The sequence below is a fragment of the Nerophis ophidion genome, linkage group LG14 (assembly GCF_033978795.1).
Source record: "Nerophis ophidion isolate RoL-2023_Sa linkage group LG14, RoL_Noph_v1.0, whole genome shotgun sequence".
Lineage (NCBI taxonomy): Eukaryota > Metazoa > Chordata > Actinopteri > Syngnathiformes > Syngnathidae > Nerophis > Nerophis ophidion.
The window spans coordinates 49,100,836-49,121,939 of NC_084624.1; the positions used below are offsets into that span (position 1 = coordinate 49,100,836).

At 41.1% G+C, this 21,104-nt stretch overlaps 1 protein-coding gene across 1 annotated transcript in view; it reads right to left on the reverse strand.

Annotated features, from left to right (window-relative positions):
• LOC133568788 (rap guanine nucleotide exchange factor 4-like) overlaps window positions 1-21,104 on the reverse strand; it is a 60,600-nt gene that overhangs the window by 27,178 nt on the left and 12,318 nt on the right. Inside the window, exons 4-8 of the mRNA XM_061920926.1 lie at window positions 20,369-20,511; window positions 19,079-19,167; window positions 15,061-15,207; window positions 11,122-11,194; window positions 3,763-3,818 (exon numbers count right to left, since the gene is read on the reverse strand). Coding sequence (XP_061776910.1) covers window positions 3,763-3,818; window positions 11,122-11,194; window positions 15,061-15,207; window positions 19,079-19,167; window positions 20,369-20,511 — 508 coding nt within the window. The remainder of the gene's footprint in view (window positions 1-3,762; window positions 3,819-11,121; window positions 11,195-15,060; window positions 15,208-19,078; window positions 19,168-20,368; window positions 20,512-21,104) is intronic.

The following is a 21,104-nucleotide window of genomic DNA, read 5'->3' on the forward strand; positions in this document are numbered from 1 at the left end:
AATCTTCCAAATATCCCCTCGTGCCATAATATCACATAATCAGCTTGACTGTCGGCCCCCATTCCTGCAAATGTCTCATTAAAGACAATAAGGCGACTGACAAAGGAGCTCCGATTGGTCCATTGAGATACTAGGTTTTTCTGTTGTATCTACGCGGTTATGTGGTAGTTTCTAAGTCCTGCCATGCGTGTAACAGCTTACTTACGGAACAAATAACAATATCACATACATTAATGTAAAGCATATCACCTAGGAACTCCAAAATTATTATCAGCTCAGTTTTGACCAAAATTGAGTTACTGGGTTTTGCCTTTGGACGGGAGTCTTGTACGCCGTGGCTTGCTGGGGCAGCGGGCTGAGAGTGAGGGACGCTAACAGACTGGACAAGTTGGTAGAGAAGGCCAGTAAGGCGTTGGGAGTGGAGCTGGACTCTCTGGCGGTGGTGTCAGAAAGGAGAAGTCTAGCAAAACTCCTAGCCATTATGGACAACACCTCCCACCCACTACACTCGGACCTTGCGGAGAGAATCAGCACGTTCAGTGGAAGGCTCAGACTCCCTAAATGTAACACGGAAGGACACAGGAGGTCCTTCATACCGACAGCCATCAGACTGTATAATGCATATGTTCCTTGACTGCACTTAAATGTAGAATATATGTAAAATATATTTATATAATATAATATATATATAATATATGTCATATATTATTTATTATCATTATTGTTCATTGTGAGCGAACTGTGGTGCTGAATTTCCCCCAGGGATCAATAAAGTACTTTCCATTGTATTCTATATGTGGTTTATATATATTTATATGTGGTTATAGTGTATATATAATTATATGTGTTTTATATATATATAGTGGGGCAAAAAAGTATTTAGTCAGCCAGCGATTGTGCAAGTTCTCCCACTTCAAATGATGACAGAGGTCTGTCATTTTCATCATAGGTACACTTCAACTGGGAGAGACAGAATGTGAAAAAAAATACAGGAATTCACAATGTAGGAAATTTAAAGAATGTATTTGTAAATCATTGTGGAAAATAAGTATTTGGTCAAGCATTCAAAGCTCTCACTGATGGAAGGAGGTTTTGGCTCAAAATCTCACAATACATGGCCCCATTCATTCTTTCCTTAAAGGCCTACTGAAAGCCACTACTAGCGACCACGCAGTCTGATAGTTTATATATCAATGATGAAATATTAACATTGCAACACATGCCAATACGGCCTTTTTAGCTTACTAAATTGCAATTTTAAATCTCCCGGGAGTTTCGTCTTGAAAAGGTCGTGTAATGATGACGTGTACGCAAGACGTCACAGGTTTTTAGGAAGTATGAGCGCTGCACACACACACAGCTAAAAGTCGTCTGCTTTAACGGCATAATTACACAGTATTTTGGAGAACTCCGTTGCTGAATCTTTTGCAATTTTTTCAATTAGTATTGGAGAAGTCACAGTAGCAAGATGGAGTTAGGAATCTTTAGCCTTTAGCCACACAAACACACGGTGATTCCTTGTTTAAAATTCCTGGAGGTGAAACTTTCATATGGATCAGAGCGCGGTCAAGCGAACATGAAACACAACGGAATGTCAACCAGCAGGTTTTGGTGAGAAAATTGTGGTTAAAAAGTCAGTTCTTACCGGAGAAAAGCTGAGCTTGTGCTGTCCATAAAGCTGCCGTCGACTCCCCTGAGACATTGGCGTCAAGACACCCGTGGATGTACACCTCCGACTATCAGGTACTATTTAACTCACTAAAACACTAGCAACACAATAGAAAGATAAGGGATTTCCCAGAATTATCCTACTAAATGTGTCTAAAAACATCGGAATCCGTCCCAATGCGAACGCGTTTTTTTTTAAAAACATTTTTCTAGTCCGTCGCTATCAATATCCTCAAACAGGAATCTTTCATCCTCGCTCAAACTAATGGGGATATTGTCGTTTTCTCGGTCCGAATAGCACTTTTGTCGGAGGCTCCCATTATAAATGTGAATATGTGAGGAGCCCCCACACATGCGTCATCGTCTGCGACTTCCGGCTTTTGTCTTAGCACCGAAAGTTGCAAACTTTATCGTGGATGTTCTCTACTAAATCTTTTCAGCAAAAATATGGCAATGATCAAGTATGACACATAGAATGGACCTGCTATCCCCGTTTAAACAAGAAAATCTTGTTTCAGTAGGCCTTTAACACGGATTAATCGTCCTGTCCCCTTGGCAGAAAAACAGCCCGAAAGCATGATGTTTCTTTACAATAGGTGTGATGTTCTTGGGATACAACTCAGTATTCTTCTTCCTCCAAACACGACAAGTTGAGTTTATACCAAAAAGTTCTATTTTGGTTTCATCTGACCACATGACATTCTCCCAATCCTCTACTGTATCATCCATGTATCCTTTTTGGTATAAACTCAACTCCTCGTGTTTGGAGGAAGAAGAATACTGAGTTGCATCCCAAGAACACCACACCTACTGTGAAGCATGGGGGTGGAAACATCCTGCTTTGGTGCTGTTTGTCTGCTAAGGGGACAGGACGATTGATCCGTGTTAAGGAAAGAATGAATGGGGCCATGTATCGTGAGATTTGGAGCCAAAACCTCCTTCCATCAGTGAGAGTTTTGAATGGTTGCATGATCAAATACTTATTTTCCACCATAATTTACAAGTAAATTCTTTATAATTCCTACAATGTGATTTTTTTTTCACATTCTGTCTCTCACAGTTGAAGTGTACCTATGATGAAAATGACAGACCTCTGTCATCATTTGAAGTGGGAGAACTTGCACAATCGCTGGCTGACTAAATACTTTTTTGCCCCACTGTATTTATATGTGGTTTTAGTGTACATATATTTATATGTGGTTTTAGTGTACCGGTATATAAATATAATTATAAGTGGTTATATTGTATGCATATTTATATGTGTTATAGTGTATATATATTTATATGTGGTTTAGATATATTTAAATGTGGTTATAGTGTATATATATTTTCTCATTCTGTTTTGCATCCTCTTGGACTCAACAAGTGCATAGTCATGTATATATATTGTTTTTCAAATCAGCTGACATGTATACTGTGTATATGTACATCATTTATCCATTTTTTTACTTACATGTTACAGTTTATATATCTTTTATTGTATAATGTATCACATGTGATGAATATTTAATGGAGCACAATGGAAACAAGCCTTTTGGTTTTTTGTGCCATTCATTTGCCTTTTAAAGCATTACATGGATTACATTCTTTAAGAGGTCAATAAACTTCTCAATCAATCAATCAATGTGCAGAGTGCGAAAGGCTTGGTTGGAGTCCAAAAATAAAACGGCTGTAGATGGAACTTTGTTTCCCTTAAACTACTCAAATCCTAGCGGTTGATTGGTGGTGGACGCAGAAAAAAAGGCGTAGAGTTGACACCTGCATGTGTGACGGAGTAGAAGGGCCGACGACACACTCACTCTGCTGCACTTTCCAACAACAAAGCAAAGCGCACTAATTGGACTGATAGGATCTGTATTCCATGTGCATGCATTATCATGTATTTGCATAACTACAGAGGATCATAGCGGTGAGTCTCTCTCACACACACACACACACACACACACACACACACACACACACACACACACACACACACACACACCACACAGAGCTACTCAGGTATTGTGGTTGATTCACAGACATGAAAGTATGCAGCTGTTGTCACAATGTAGCAAAGGTGGAGGTTGATGAATGAAGCGAGTGAGTAGTTACCTTGTTGTGAGTCTTGCTGACCGAATCTGAGTTCATGTTGTTTTTGTCTGCCAGTCCTACGGAGAAAACAGGACAACATTCAGTTCATTAGAGGTTTTCCACAAGCATTTTTCATTCGTGTCGTCCGCTCTTCCTAAAGGGAGTAGAGTAGGATTCCATACCAATAATTTGGTATCAGTACCAAAATGTATATCAATACTTTTAAAAAATAAAAGGGAACTTCAAAAAATTTCAATATTGGCTTTATTTTAACAGAAAAATCTTAAAATACGATAAAACAAATTGCACTCCAATAACAATCTCCGATGGTTAAAATATAAATTAAAAGGTATTAAACATATTGGGCTTCTCTTTTTACAATTGTCCATATTACATATAGTCTGCCATAATCAAGGATTAGATTAGAATATAATAAAAAGCTTTATTAACATACTATTCAGTTATTTTAGATTTCTGGTTGTCAATCCTGGTTCGTATGTGCTTTAAGAAAAATACGATTGTTAGTAAATACAAAAAACAAATTTATGGATAATGTACACAGATAAGCCCTGTAGCAGGTAAAACACACATCTGTTCGACAAAACACAAATTGTAGCAATTTGTTACAAAATTCAGTCATTTTACTTGCATGAGTTGACGCTAATTGGGCAGTTTTAACTCCGCCAATATTTGACATCAAGCCCAGCAGCTGTGTGCGACTCTACGCATCTACATGTTAAATATCCTCATGTTGTGTAGCTACATGTTACAAATCTACATGATACGCATCTGCATGTTAAATATCCTCATGTTGTGTAGCGACATGTTACAAATCTACATGATACGCATCTGCATGTTAAATATCCTCATGTTGTGTAGCGACATGTTACAAATCTACATGATACGCATCTACATGTTACATATCCTCATGTTGTGTAGCTACATGTTACAAATCTACATGATACGCATCTGCATGTTAAATATCCTCATGTTGTGTAGCGACATGTTACAAATCTACATGATACGCATCTGCATGTTAAATATCCTCATGTTGTGTAGCGACATGTTACAAATCTGCATGATACGCATTTACATGTTAAATATCCTCATGTTATGTAGCGACATGTTACGTATCTACATGATACATAGCTACATGTCACATATCCTCATGTTACGTATATACATGTTACGTATCTACATGATACGCATCTACATGTTACATATCCTCATGTTATGTAGCGACATGTTACGTATCTACATGATACATAGCTACATGTTACATATCCTCATGTTACGTATCTACATGATACGCATCTAAATGTTACATATCCTCATGTTATGTATAGACATGTTACATATCTACATGATAGGTAACTACATGTTACATGTCCTCATGTTATGTAGCTACATGTTTCGTATCTACATGTTACACATCCTCATGTTATGTATCTACATGTTACGTATCTACATGATACATAGCTACATGTTACATATCCTCATGTTATGTATATACATGTTACGTATCTACATGTTACGTAGCTACATGTTACATATCCTCATGTTATGTATCTACATGTTACGTAGCTACATGTTACATATCCTCATGTTATGTATATACATGTTACGTATCTACATGTTACGTAGCTACATGTTACATATCCTCATGTTATGTATATACATGTTACGTAGCTACATGTTACATATCCTCATGTTATGTATCTACATGTTACGTAGCTACATGTTACATATCCTCATGTTATGTATATACATGTTACGTATCTACATGTTACGTAGCTACATGTTACATATCCTCATGTTATGTATCTACATGTTACGTAGCTACATGTTACATATCCTCATGTTATGTATATACATGTTACGTATCTACATGATACATAGCTACATGTTACATATCCTCATGTTATGTATATACATGTTACGTATCTACATGTTACGTAGCTACATGTTACATATCCTCATGTTATGTATCTACATGTTACGTATCTACATGATACGCATCTACATGTTACATAACCTCATGTTATGTATATACATGTTACATATCTACATGATACGTAGCTACATGTTACATATCCTCATGTTATGTATCTACATGTTACGTATCTACATGATACGCATCTACATGTTACATATCCTCATGTTATGTATATACATGTTACGTATCTACATGATACGTAGCTACATGTTACATATCCTCCTGTTACGTATCTACATGATACGCATCAACATGTTACATATCCTCATGTTATATAACTACATGTTACGTATCTACATGATACGCATCTACATGTTACATATCCTCATGTTATGTATATACTTGTTACGTATCTACATGATACATAGTTACATGTTGCATGTCCTCATGTTACGTATCTACACGTTACGGAGCTACATGTTACGTAGCTACATGTTGCGTATCTACATGAGCACAACAGGGGAGCTGCTAACTCATGAGAGTAGCGCGTGTGTGTGTGTGTGTGTGTGTGTGTGTGTGTGTTTAAGAGAATGCCAACGTGTAGTCTGAGTGACGTCAGTGAGTGAGTGGATGAGTAAAGAGAGAGAGAGAGCAGTAGGGTAAATGGTAAATGGGTTGTACTTGTATAGCATTTTTCTACCTTTTTAAGGAACTTTGACACTATTTCCCACATTCAGCCATTCCCTCATTGATGGCGGGAGCTGCCATCCAAGGCGCTAACCACCACTTATCAGGAGGAAGGGTGAAGAGTCTTGCTCAAGGACACAACGGACGTGACTAGGATGGTAGAAGGTGGGGATTGAACCAGGAACCCTCAGATTGCTGGCAAAGCCACTCTCCCAACTTTGCCACGCTGTCCCTAGTGATGAATGGGTCCGGTTGTGTCCTGCAAAACTAATAATAAAGCAACCAGATTGTCACGGCGGCATCGAATTCTGACCTGAAAGTGGATCTTAGCAGACCAGTTGTAAAGTGAAGTGTGTTACCCTGACGAAGACATCGGCCCTGTGCTCCTCAACTAGGGTGTGCATCGGAGCCAACGGTGTAACAACTACATTATTACCTAACTACTTGTGCAGATATGAATGCTCGTTATTTAAATGTTGACCTAAGTTTGAAGCAAAGGTGCTAATACAGATGGAGACATTTGGTGAGGCGTTTTTTTAAAGCAACACTTGAAGCGCGTTGCTTCCTTGTTTAAAGTGTCACCTTTATTGTTAGTTTTGAAGTCCAAATACCTCCATATTGTACTTCACACACTCTTAACCAATAGAATTGTCATTTTTATTGTTAGTTTTGAAGTCCAAATACCTCCATATTGTACTTCACACACTCTTTATTAACCAGTAGAATTGTAGTTTTTATTGTTAGTTTTGAAGTCCAAATAGCTCCATATTGTACTTCACACATTCTTTATTAACCAGTAGAATTGTATTTTTTTGCCCTTCCTCCTCCCCAAGATGTAAATAATGTGTTCACGCTATGTGTGTGTGTTTTGACACACTCAACATCATGCACTTGGGCTTTGTAGTCACCACCACACAGCAGAATTCAGATGGAAGAACGGTACCGGAACTTTTCAAAAGGTGGTATAGTACCGATTTCAATCAATTAGTATCGCGGTACTTAGTTATCAGCAGTATACAAATAACCCTAATTGGCAGGAAGACCATTTTAATGTAGCATCCATGGTGATGAATGAAAGCTGCTAAAGATGAGGAGGGAGTTAATGACATTTAAGAGTCTGGTGCCTCCAAAAGTGGGCCCGGAGGCCAGATGATGGCTGGAGGCAGCAGCAGGATGGAGGCCATGGCCGGTCTCCAACCACCAAGGGATCTTCTGCTTTAATCACCCGCTTGAGCTGCCAAACAACTATCACTGCGGTCCAAAGTGAGGATGATAAAAGTGTAACTCTATTTTCCACACATCATCAGAGCGGCTGAACTGAAGTTCATTTCTGTTTGGGGACTTTTAGGAGGAACAGGTAAAGGTCCGTACAAAGTGACTATGGCAGGGGTAGGGAACCTATGGCTCCAGAGCCAGATGTGGTTCTTTTGATGACTGCATCTGGCTCCCTGATAAACCTGAGCTGACGTTGCTTAACACGATAAGTAATTGTAATCACAGTGTTAAAAAAAACTTTAAAAACATTCTCATGCTTTTTTTATGTTCAATAAGTTGCGTTAATGGTAAGTAGTCATTTATTTATTATTGGTTAGTGTGGGGCTTGCCCTCCTGGGGGTTCTTCAGACCCCCAAGCACCGACATAAGAGCCCTTTTCAGGGTTACATTATTATTTTATTTTTCAATAAGTCTCTCAGTTGCTTTCCAGCAATTGTATTTTTCTCTCTCGCTCGCGCTCTGGCTCCAGCCTCCACCCCGTCTCTCCTCCTAGGCTGCTGCTTATAACAGAGCGACAGGTGGTTAGATAACAAGGCCCAGGTGGGCCTTCTACGCACCTGTCGTTGATTTCCAGGCCGGTCCTGGGACACCCAAGTTTGCTGCAGGCCCGCAGGCCACGCCCCCACCACAGTTAGCTTCAGATTAACAATGTTAATACAAAGAATAAGAGACCTATTATACTCTAGAAATGTTGGTCTTACTTAAAAATGCACGCGTTTAGTTGTGTTCAGTGTTAAAAAAAAATATTATATGGCTCTTACAGAAATACATTTTTAAATATTTGGCTTTCATGGCTCTCTCAGCCAAAAAGGTTCCCGACCCCAGGACTATGGTATAGTCTTAAACATGTGAAAAGTGGACTATACATATGAATGCCATGATGTTTACACATACAAACTAGTGTTGTACATCTGGTCTGATGCAACACAGGCACCTTAGGACCCAGCAAGTCTCTCTTTAAGAAGACTTTGAACATTTTAGACAGAATCACTTACATTATTGTAATATTCTTAGCAAGTGTAATATTTTACATTTGGATGACTATCAGACATTTTGGGATGCATTTTTTGTTTTTAAGTTTTTGAATGAGTCAAAGTTTTTATAAATAGAAAAACCTTCAATGGAGTGAAGACTCGGGTGCTAACCAGGGTGATTGTAACCTTCAAGGACGTAGGACTACATTAGTTGTCTCAGTTAGAGGCATGAAACACACTATTATTAAGAACTGTGTCAACTATTCCACTTCCAGAAAAACACTAGTTAGACACTATTATTAAGAACTGTGTCAACTATTCCACTTTCAGAAAAACACTAGTTAAAGACAAACCAGTCTTGTAGCCGTGTCTTCATTTTATCTTGTTTTATTGTCAATATTTATTAGAATGTATGTATGATATAAATGTGTGTTTATATGATGCCGGCCTTAGAACAGAAGAAACGTATATATTGCAGCTAATGCTGCCATATTGACTGTGAAGTTTAGCTCGTATGTAGCTCACTATGCTTTGTCCTCATCAGATGCTCTTGAATGGGATTGTGCTGAAAACTGGATTAACAAAGTATTTCTGATTCTGAAATCAAGCTATTTAATTCAACGGTTCGATTTGTCTTAGAAGAAGTTTCACCTCTCATCCAAGTAGGCTTCATCGCTTCATGATCATAGACTTTGATTAGTCAGATTAGGTCTGACTAGATCTGACCAACCTAGGTGTCAGATCTAGTCTAGATGTCTAGAGGATCTATCCTCTCACCCAAGTGTGGCTCATCAATTCATGCTCATAGACTTAGATTAGTCAGATCTAGTCTGACTAGATCAATGGTATTGACACCGCTAGCTTTTGTATGGATCCGCCCTCTTCCTACGTGTCGTGTACTGACTCTGACAATACTGACACACTAACACTTTTTGGATTATCCTCAACTTGTTCATTTCCTGTTGCTTCCTGCTTACTTCCTGTTGCAAGGGGGTTCCATTTACTAAGCACTTATTTCTTTAAGCTAGTTTAGCGGTTATCTCATCTATTAGCATGCTTGCTCTGGGTGTGTAAAATGTTCAGCCTTGTCCTCCAGTGATAATGGTACTTGATCATGTTACTTTAGACATTAAGAAATGCTTTTTTTTTTCTTGTAATGGAGGAGATTATTATTATTCTAAGGAAGCGGCTCCACACTGTGTAGGGAGACACGCAATTAACGCAATTGCCTGCTAATTAACAGCTTTGTCAGCCGGGGGATTACAAATAGTGTCAGTCAGATAGGATCTGTGTATTTGCTTTATTCATCGGCAACGGGGATCACTTACTTTTTTGCAAAAATTGGCCAATGCTGTTTGGTTGCAGATGGATCGGCATGTCCCTAATACCCAGATTTATTGGCAAAGTGACTCTTCATTCGGGTCAAAAAGGAATCATTTTAACAATATTTACAGCACATTTGTTCTAGACCATCATTTTAAGACCCAGTTTTGGAGAATGTGCACAGAATGTACCGTATTTTTCAGACTATAAGTCACAGTTTTTTTCATAGTTTGGCCATGGATGCGACTTATAATCAGGAGCGACATATGTGTGAAATTATTACAGGTTACCATAAAATATCAAATAATATTATTTAGCTCATTCACGTAAGAGACTAGACGTATAAGATTTCATGGGATTTAAGGATTAGGAGTGAGAGATAGTTTGGTAAAGGTATAGCATGTTCTATATGTTATAGTTATTTGAATGACTCTTACCATAATATGTTAGGTTAACATAGCAGTTGCTTATTTATTCCTCAGGGGCGGCATGGCGTAGTGGGTAGAGCGGCTGTGCCAGAAACCTGAGGGTTGCAGGTTCGCTTCCCACCTATTAACATCCAAATCGCTGCCGTTGTGTCCTTGGGCAGGATACTTAACCCTTTGCCCCCGGTGCCGCTCACACTGGTGAATGAATGTTGAATGAATAATTGGTGGTGGTCGGAGGGGCCGTGGGCGCAAACTGGCAGCCACGCCTCCGTCAGTCTACCCCAGGGCAGCTGTGGCTACTGATGTAGCTTACCACCACCAGGTGTGAATGAATGATGGCTTCCCACTTCTCTGTGAGCGCTTTGAGTATCTAACAATAGAAAAGCGCGATATAAATCTAGTCCATTATTATTATGTAACGTACACTTATTCAGCCTGTTGTTCACTATTCTTTATTTTAAATTGCCTTTCAAATGTCTATTCTTGCTGTTGGATTTTATCAAATACATTTCCCCAAAAAATGCAACTTATACTCCAGTGCGACTTATACGTTTTATTCCTTCTTTATTATGCATTTTTGGCAGGTGCGACTTATACCCCGGAGCGATTTATAGTCCGAAAAATACGGTAAATATAGATTATATATTGAGCTGTCCAGTGTCTTCATTAGCAGTTGGGGAGGCCAGATTTGGCCTGCGGGCAACCTGTTGATGACCCCAATTTAGTGTGTCTTTCATTCCGGTGCTAGTTTACTCACGGTCATTGTTGGATCCACTCTCCATGGCTCCATAAGGGGGGGCCAACAGTCCAGCAAGGCTCTGCCGATGCTTCTAAGCAACCAAACACACACAAGCAGGTGTCAAAACATTTGTATGCAGGCTTCTCTGTATTTCCATAAAATGAAAATCTGTACCTAAGTTGATGATAAAGAACCCGACAGAAAGACATTCACGGCAAGTGCTTCCTACAGAAAGTGACCTGCTTTGATGAGCGTCATCCATTGGTCTGCCAAGCAGACACCACTACTGTGTGTCAAAACAAAGCCCTTTGTATAGCCAAGATCATTTACATGCACAACAACTAGCAGGCAGGCTAGATGAACAAGGTCACTACTAACAACCTACGTTGTGAGCACACTTTCAGCAGATGTGCACACAAACAGCCATGCATCAACAAGTAGTCCACATAACATGATCACACAGCTGCAGACAAGGCTCCAAACTTACCTGAAGAAAAACCCAGATTTTGTCTAAATGTGGGACCTGGGAGAGCTGCACCGTGCTCTTTCACACACACCGCATCATCGCATCCTGCACTACACTAACCACCCTCCCTCTCGCTCTCTCCCTCTCTCGCTCTCCCAGCCGCTACATCCCAGCCGAGAAGCAAAGCACTTTGCTCTCCCAGGTTACCACAGGGATCCCAGTGCAGGTTACCACAGGGATCCCGGTGCAGGTTACCACAGGGACCCCAGTGCAGGTTACCACTGGGATCCCAGTGCAGGTTGCCACCGGGATCTCAGTCGCTGCGTTACTGAGCTGCTGTGGAGGGCGAGGGGGATGGAAAGGGATAATGAGGATGGAGAGGGGCGGAAGAGAGAGAAAAAATATCCAACAAGGCCAACAGAAGAGAGCAGACGTGGCCAAAATAAATGTGAGGTGTAAGAAAGACACAGAGGATGAAATGAAGTGAATTATATTTATATAGCGCTTTTTTCTAGTGACTCAAAGCGCTTTTACGTAGTGAAAGCCAATATCTAAGTTCCATTTAAAGCAGTGTGGGTGGCACTGGGAGCAGGTGGGTAAAGTGTCTTGCCCAAGGACACAACAGCAGTGACTAGGATGGCGGAAGTGGGGATCAAACCCGGAATCCTCAAGTTGCTGGCACGGCCACTCTACCAACCGAGCTATACCGCTCCTATACAAATTCTAGTTTGAATTTGTATGGAACAAAAAGGTATTAAAAACGACCCTGTATTTACTTCCTGTTTTATTTGTGTCATTTTGGCCCGCATCAGCGCTGGTTTCTTTTATCCTGTCTTCAAACACACGGCTGCCTTTCTAGTCTTTGCCACACACGCACAAAGACAAGACACAAAAGAGCCTTTTGCTGCGGAGAGACTGAAGCAAGCACCCCAGGCTCGCTTTCCGGTTTTATGTCCTGCAATAGTGTGTGCACAAACACAATGATGACATCACACACCTGCCCTCTTCAGCAAATCTCACAAAGTGCTGACACTACAGAAATGATAAAAAAAAAAAATGAAGATATTACATACGCAAGAAAAATATAACTACAAGGGAGTAGAGAAGTCATCAAAACGATATAAGCAGTAAAGGACAGTAGAAAGCTACATGTAGCTAAGCTACATAGATCAACTACAATTTCCACTAGCTTGGTGTTAGCTTAGCTACTTTTTTAACGAGTAGCTTTTTCTGTGGCTTAGCTACTTTTAGAGCCATGTAGCGAGGAAGCTTACATCAAAGCTACAAGCTACAAACTGAGAAAATGGACTGTGAATCCAGGCCGAAAAAATTGGAGAAAGTAGAATGACCTGGATGAATGAGGGCATCCACGATGATGGTCTGGCTAGCTGTGTACAAACAAAACATGAAATAACACATACTGTAATATGATTGTTCATGTTTGTCAGCTTGGTGTTCTATCACAGTGTTGTGTGTTACAAACTCAAACCTGTTTCATGTTGTAGTAGAAGCTAGCTTATCTCTTGCTGGAGTTAGCTTTTACGGCTCATACCGTAGCATGTCGAAGTGTTAGTACGCTAGTAAGAGTTCCTCAGTGTTTACTCTTACAATAACAATGTTGCTACAGTTTGTTATTATACAGGTTACAGAACATAAATGAAGTATTGTTGACGGTTTTTGAATGCATTTTTAAAGTGATTTAGAGGTAGAATTGATTGCTAACATTAGCTGCATTGCTTGCCATCGAGAATGAACCAATGTTTACATGTTAAAAAACCCCCAAAAAACAACTTTTGTCTTTTTAATAATAATAATAGATTTTAATTGCAAAAAGCACTTTACATTAAACAAACAACCTCAAAGTGCCAGAGTGTATTACAAAAAAAAGATAATAAAATAACAACTTAAACAGCTTAATAGCTACAACTAGCACACATATATCTAAAAAAAAAAAAGGCTTTTTTAAAAAGAAGGGTTTTTAAAAGCATCCACAGTCTGTGGTGCCCTCAGGTGGTCAGGGAGAGAGTTCCACAGACTGGGGGCGGCGGAGCAGAAAGCCTGGTCTCCCATTGTTCGTAGCTTTGACCTTGGAAGTTGGAGGAGGTTAGTCTGTCCGGAACGGAGGTGTCGTGTGGAGGATTTGGGGGTGAGCAGTTCTTTGAGGTAGAGGTGGGCATTTCCGTGGAGGCACTGGTGGGTTCTCCTCTCTTATAATGATTGTGAACAATAGGCAAAATTCCAAAAAAAGGCAGTTACCCTTTAAGTCAGAGAAAATGCATCCATCCATACATTTTCTACCGCTTTTTCCCTTCGGGGTCGCTGGTGCCAATCTCAGCTACAATTGGGCGGAAGGCGGCGTACACCCTGGACAAGTGGCCACCTCATCGCAGGGCCAACACAGATAGACAGACAACATTCACACTCACATTAACACACTAAGGACCATTCAGTATTGCCAATCAACCTATCCCCAGGTGCATGTCTTTGGAGGTGGGAGGGGCCTATCCCCAGGTGCATGTCTTTGGAGGTGGGAGGGGCCTATCCCCAGGTGCATGTCCGGAGGAAACCCACGCATTCACGGGGAGAACATGCAAACTCCACACAGAAAGATCCCGAGCCCGGGATTGAACCCAGGACTACTCAGGACCTTGGTATTGTGAGGCAGACGCACTAACCCCTCTGTCACCGTGCTTCCCAGGAGAAAATGCAGTCGTATATAAATGATTTAATAAGTAAATGAATGTTTCCATGGTGACAGCTGTGTGGTACGCGCAAAAATCTCATTTAAGTCTGCACCAGTTATCAATTGTACATGCAGTCTTAGTAGATCACACACACACAACACGCACACTAATAGTACATGCAGTTTTGTAGTTTGCACACGCTGTTTAGCGCATGGTATTTGGATTTTAGTACACTAGGCCCAATGTGTGTTTTTTTTGTTGGTACTGTATCTGAAAAATAACAAAAAATTGTTTTTCCAGAGGCAAATCAAAAAAACACAGATATGCACTTCCCATGGACTCAGAAGATAAACCCCCTGGTGCTCATCAGCCTTGAAAAACGTGCAACATTAGAAGCAGAGGAGTTGGCCAGGAGCTTTGCACCTTTTAACAAAATGGATTTAGATGCAGCCAAATAAAAGCAGGATGGCCACTCCTGCATCGTGGGAGCAGCTGCTCTGTCAAGGACAAGCAACCTCGTGAGTGGAGAGGCCTTGGGGAAACCAAAGCTCAAAAAGGAGGGCAGCTATAGTATTACAAACACGACAGAACCCAGTGACGCAAGAATAAAGCCATGGATCGATACTTTTTGGTTTTTGTTCCATTTTCTTTCAATCCTCAGAAATGGCTACATGCAAGAAGTAGCTATCGAAGGAGTTGTACAACCTGGTGAAGGAAATCTTCCTAAAAAGGCTTGTCTGAAGGTCTCATGTCAAGCATTTTTGGGACATCTCAGCTCACATCACACACTCCTTTCACTCGCCTCACCTCCCACAGGCTCTTGAACTCCCTCTGTTCGATGCGGAGCAGTTCACTAGTCTCTCTGCTGACGATGGTGGCGTGACGCGGCGTGTTGTCCAAGATGGACTCTCCGAAGGCTGTCCCAATCCCCAGCGTACAGATGGTGACTGCATCCTACACGCACAAGACAGCACAGCAATAACAACAAAAGTGAAGGATCTGCAGATTCTACTTGAAGTAAACAAAACCCAATGCTTAAATGCAGTGGCGGGTTGTGCGTTTCCCACCTAGGCCTTCAGTGATGTCCGACTTCAATGAGGACCTCTCAAAATACCATCATTGATGTCACCACATGACCATTGTTGGAGAAACACTATACACAAACACATTTCCACACTACCGGGTCTTGCACAAAACGGGTTATTTTCTGGCACATTTCTAAATCAAGAAACCCGCCTCAGCAATTAAAACCTATCTGATGAGGTAATGTCAAAATTAAAATAGCAAAAAACATTTTTAACGTGAAAAATAAAGAAATCAAATATCTGAACTCACAATCTGTAGAAGCCATTCCAGCTGCCGGGGTTGGCTGACATGGTCTCACAAGATGAAGTTTTTCTTTAATTATCCTTCTTGAAAATGGCCTTGCAAATATATTTAATCATAAACGAGGCGTGTTGGCCGACTTCTTCAAGTTGACTCCACAGCGTGCTTACCTAAAACATCCTGCTACCGGCATGTCGACATTCAACAACCTAAACTGAGTTCTTATGTTACCTGGCTCATAACATCACTATCTGTATCGGCCTTAGGCCAGCTACAAGACCTTACTGACAACAACGCGTGATCTGATTGGCTATCACAACTGTCTATCAACTGTATGTCCCCCGTTCACTAACAGTGCGCACACGTTGTTGATTCTGAAGGCCCCGGGCAGATTTGGTACAGCATTGCAACATAAGCTAGTTGGATTCTGATTGGATACAAACTCTATAAAGTAAAAACAACAGCACTGGAAGGAGCACAATATGACATGAAGAGAATATGAATACTTTTACATATTCAGGGAAAGTAAATAAAAAAATACTTTCATCTTTAATCATGATTATGATTTGTGGTTATGTTAGGCCAGCAGAGAAGGTCTTGCTGGTCCTGACGGCACACCACTGCCTCAATGGTGTTTGCATCCAACAAGGGCCTCAAATTAATAAACGCTCATTTATGTACAAACCCCGTTTTTACATAAGTTGGGAAATTGTGTTAGATGTAAATATAAACAGAATACAATGATTTGCAAATCCTTTTCAAGCCATATTCAGTTGAATATGCTACAAAGACAAGATATTTCATGTTCAAACTCATAAACTTTATTTTTTTTGCAAATAATCATTAACTTAGAATTTCATGGCTGCAACACGTGCCAAAGTAGTTGGGAAAGGGCATGTTCACCACTGTGTTACATCACCTTTTCTTTTAACAACACTCAATAAACGTTTGGGAACTGAGGAAACTAATTGTTGAAGCTTTGAAAGTGGAATTCTTTCCCATTCTTGTTTTATGTAGAGCTTCAGTCCTTCAACAGTCCGGGGACTCCGCTGTCGTATTTTACGCTTCATAATGCGCCACATGTTTTCGATGGTAGACAGGTCTGGACTGCAGGCGGGGCAGGAAAGTATCAATCAATCAATCAATCAATGTTTATTTATATAGCCCCAAATCACAAATGTCTCAAAGGACTGCACAAATCATTACGACTACAACATCCTCGGAAGAACCCACAAAAGGGCAAGGAAAACTCACACCCAGTGGGCAGGGAGAATTCACATCCAGTGGGACGCCAGTGACAATGCTGACTATGAGAAACCTTGGAGAGGACCTCAGATGTGGGCAACCCCCCCCTCTAGGGGACCGAAAGCAATGGATGTCGAGCGGGTCTAACATGATACTGTGAAAGTTCAATCCATAGTGGCTCCAACACAGCCGCGAGAGTTCAGTTCAAGCGGATCCAAGACAGCAGCGAGAGTCCCGTCCACAGGAAACCATCTCAAGCGGATCAGCAGCGTAGAGATGTCCCCAACCGATACAGGCGAGCGGTCCATCCTGGGTCCCGACGAGCGGTCCATCCTGGGTCTCGACTCTGGACAGCCAGTACTTCATCCATGGTTATCGGACCGGACCCCCTCCACAAGGGAGGGGGGGACATAGGAGAAAGAAAACAAGCGGCAGATCAACTGGTCTAAAAAGGAGGTCTATTTAAAGGCTAGAGTATACAGATGAGTTTTAAGGTGAGACTTAAATGCGTCTACTGAGGTAGCATCTCGAACTGTTACCGGGAGGGCATTCCAGAGTACTGGAGCCCGAACGGAAAACGCTCTATAGTACCCGCACTCTTTTTTTACAAAGCCACGCTGTTGTAACACGTGCTTAATGTGGCTTGGCATTGTCTTGCTGAAATAAGCAGGGGCGTCCATGAAAAAGACTGCGCTTAGACGGCAGCATATGTTGTTCCAAAAGCTGTATGTACCTTTCAGCATTAATGGTGCCTTCACGGATGTGTAAGTTACCCATGCCTTGGGCACTAATGTTAAGTTAAGTTAAAGTACCAATGATTGTCACACACACACTAGGTGTGGCGAAATGTGTCCTCTGCATTTGACCCATCCCCTTGTTCACCCCCTAGGAGGTGAGGGGTGCACTGGGCAGCAGCGGTGCCGCGCACCCCCATACCATCAGAGATGCTGGCTTTTGAACTTTGCGTCGATAACAGCCTGGATGGTTCACTTCCCTTTTGGTCCAGATGACACGATGTCGAATATTTCAAAAAACAATTTGAAATATGGACTCGTCAGACCACAGAACACTTTTCCACTTTGCATCAGTCCATCTTAGATGATCTCGGGCCCGGAAAAGCCGGCGGCGTTTCTGGATGTTGTTGATAAATGGCTTTCGCTTTGCATAGTAGAGCTTTAACTTGCACTTACAGATGGAACGTTGAACTGTAGTTACTGTCAGTGGTTTTCTGAAGTGTTCCTGAGCCCATGTGGTGATATCCTTTAGAGATTGATGTCGGTTTATAATACAGTGCCGTCTGAGGGATGGAAGGTCACAGTCATTCAATGTTGGTTTCCGGCCATGCCGCTTACGTGGAGTGATTTCTCCAGATTCTCTGAACCTTTTGATGATATTATGGAGCGTAGCTGTTGAAATCCCTAAATTTCTTGCAATGTCACTTTGAGAAAGGTTGTTCTTAAACTGTTTGACTATTTGCTCACGCAGTTGTGGACAAAGGGGTGTACCTCGCCCCATCCTTTCTTGTGAAAGACTGAGCATTTTTTGGGAAGCTGCTTTTATAGCCAATCATGGCACCCACCTGTTCCCAATTAGCCTGCACACCTGTGGGATGTTCCAAATAAGTGTTTGATGAGCATTCCTCAACTTTATCAGTATTTATTGCTACCTTTCCCAACTTCATTGTCACGATTTGCTGGCATCAAATTCTAAAGTTAATGATTATTTGCAAAAAAAAAAAAGTTTATGAGTTTGAACATCAAATATGTTGTCTTTGTAGCATATTCAACTGAATATGGCTTGAAAAGGATTTGCAAATCATTGTATTCCGTTTATATTTACATCTAACACAATTTCCCAACTCATATGGAAACAGGGTTTGTACATTCATCACATTTCTCTGTAAATATCTCTAATTGGAAAAAGCTGGAGGCTTCACTTTGTATTCTAAAAATATTGTAAATCCTATAGAAAGTTGTCCTTTCAAATATTGACACAGAAACGCAAAATGACTATTCAAAATGGATGGGCTTTCTATCTTAGCCCGTTTTAGTGAAACAAATCTCCAATGTCCTCTCTCCAAAGTCCACTCCTCTCCAAATACTCTGTGTACAACCTGGCCTCCTTTGCACGCTCCTGCAAGCTGAAGCATAGAAACATCAGCTCATGCAGCATCAGTGGCCACAAAAGTCATAGGTGATGGCTTTAGTGTGTGTGTGTGTGTGTGTGTGTGTGGTCTGGACTAGGATATATTCACCTGGTGGTTGGCAGTTTCAGACACTTTGACATCAAGAGAGCCAGACAGAACAGCGTACCAGCTGGTGCCGATGTCTCCCTGTCGAAACACTGTAAGCACATGTTAGAAAACACCTTCGACTGAGCGGGAACTAATGATGGAGGTTGTTCACATTAGGGATGGATCGGCCACCGATAAAATATACCCATAAAATATGTGATCGGCCGTTGCTGTAATTGCAAAATGCTTTTTTAGAGTCAAACTAGACAAGGTTGTAGAGACCTGCAGTGCATCCCACCAGGCACCCATAGTGGACATTGGTGGATAACAGGGCTATTTTTTCTGAAAGTTTTAACTCTAACAAAACTAATAGGCCAAAATCCACTGGCTGTCAGGAGGATATCATAGATGTACTGTAGTGGTGACCTTCTATCGCTCGGCTGTCGAGAGCCTGCTGACGTACTGCATAACAGTGTGGTACGCCAGCTGCACTGAAGCAGACAAACAGGCGATTCAGAGGGTCATAAAGTCGGCACAAAAAATCATCGGCTGTCCCCTGCCCTCCCTGAAGGATTTACACAACTCCCGTTGCCTCAACAGAGCAAAAAACATTACCAAGGACAGCACACACCCTGGCTTCCACCTGTTCGACTTGCTACCATCAGGCAGGCGCTACAGGTGCATCAGAGCCAGAACAAACAGGCTCAGAGACAACTTCTTTCCCAAAGCTGTCACCATGCTGAACTCTAACTTATAATAATAATAATAATAATTCACCCCTGTACAATATAATGCCCTAATACCCTACTGTGCAATACTACCCTTCCAGTGCGATACGTCCGTCTCTGATTGTTATTTATTACTTCGGTACTCCTGTCTTGCTCTGTATATTGTACAGTATTTGTATTTTGTACTTCTATAGTGTTTTGTATATTGTACAGAATTGCTTATTATTTTTATTGGATAGTAGTCTCTTTATTTCAATTGTTAGTTTTTCCTTTATTACCTCTTATGTCATTTAATTCACCCCATATTTGTTCCCACTACCGCACCTTAAGTTGGAGTCTTTAATCTCGTTATATGCAAATATAATGACAATAAAGTTCACATCTATTCTATTCTATTCTAGTTGCACCACAAAATGTGACCATTCAGTCATCTCAAGTGAAACAGTCCCTAGAGAAGATAAATTTGCTGGCATGTTAGGAGCGTACTCACATTTTTGACATAGTGTACTCACATTTATGACATGGTGTATCATGATTTACTGTCCTTGATAAAACATGGAGTGTGTGCAGTGTGTGTACATACATGTGATGCCTTTCTCCAGACATTCATAGAAGGCACAGGTGCAAATCTGCAGCAAGAGGGGAGGTGGAAACTTGTGGAAGGCTTTGACCTCTCTCAATCTGGTCAGAATAATATCCACATCCTCTCCTGAGCGCTCCGACGGCCTAAGCAGAAAAGAGCGGTGATTAAGAGTTAAAGCCCACATAAGAGGATGTGACTTAAAACACATCTTTCATGTCTTGATGAAATCAGCTAATTGTGCAGGATTTACAAACAGATGTAGAAATGCTGAATATTGACGTCTGACATCGGTCAATCTAGTGCGACTTTAAGGTCTAAATGCTGCGGCCACTTGGTCTTGTCTCAGACCTCCCACAGGGTGTTGCTTTAAGACCTCATTTGTTTTGTAATGCTATTAAGTCTGAGCACATGCTGAAGTTTGTAGAACAGAATGTTGATGCTCTCACATCAATGTGGTGTTGGAACGGCACACAGAGTAAAACACACACACACACACACACTGCGTCACTCATTCACTTCTTTTTTTTCCTCGTGACTCACCCGTGCATGTGTGCGCTCATACACAGGGCACTGAAGGCTTCCGGTCTCCTCTCCTCTATTCACGCTTACATTAAACCTCTTTAAATCACCACTCTTCTTTGACTACAAGACAAGCAAGATGAAAACATCCCTCCCTCAAGCTGTCCTTTTTCTGTCATAGTCCCTTTTGCCACATCCATTAAAAGCCAACCTCCCT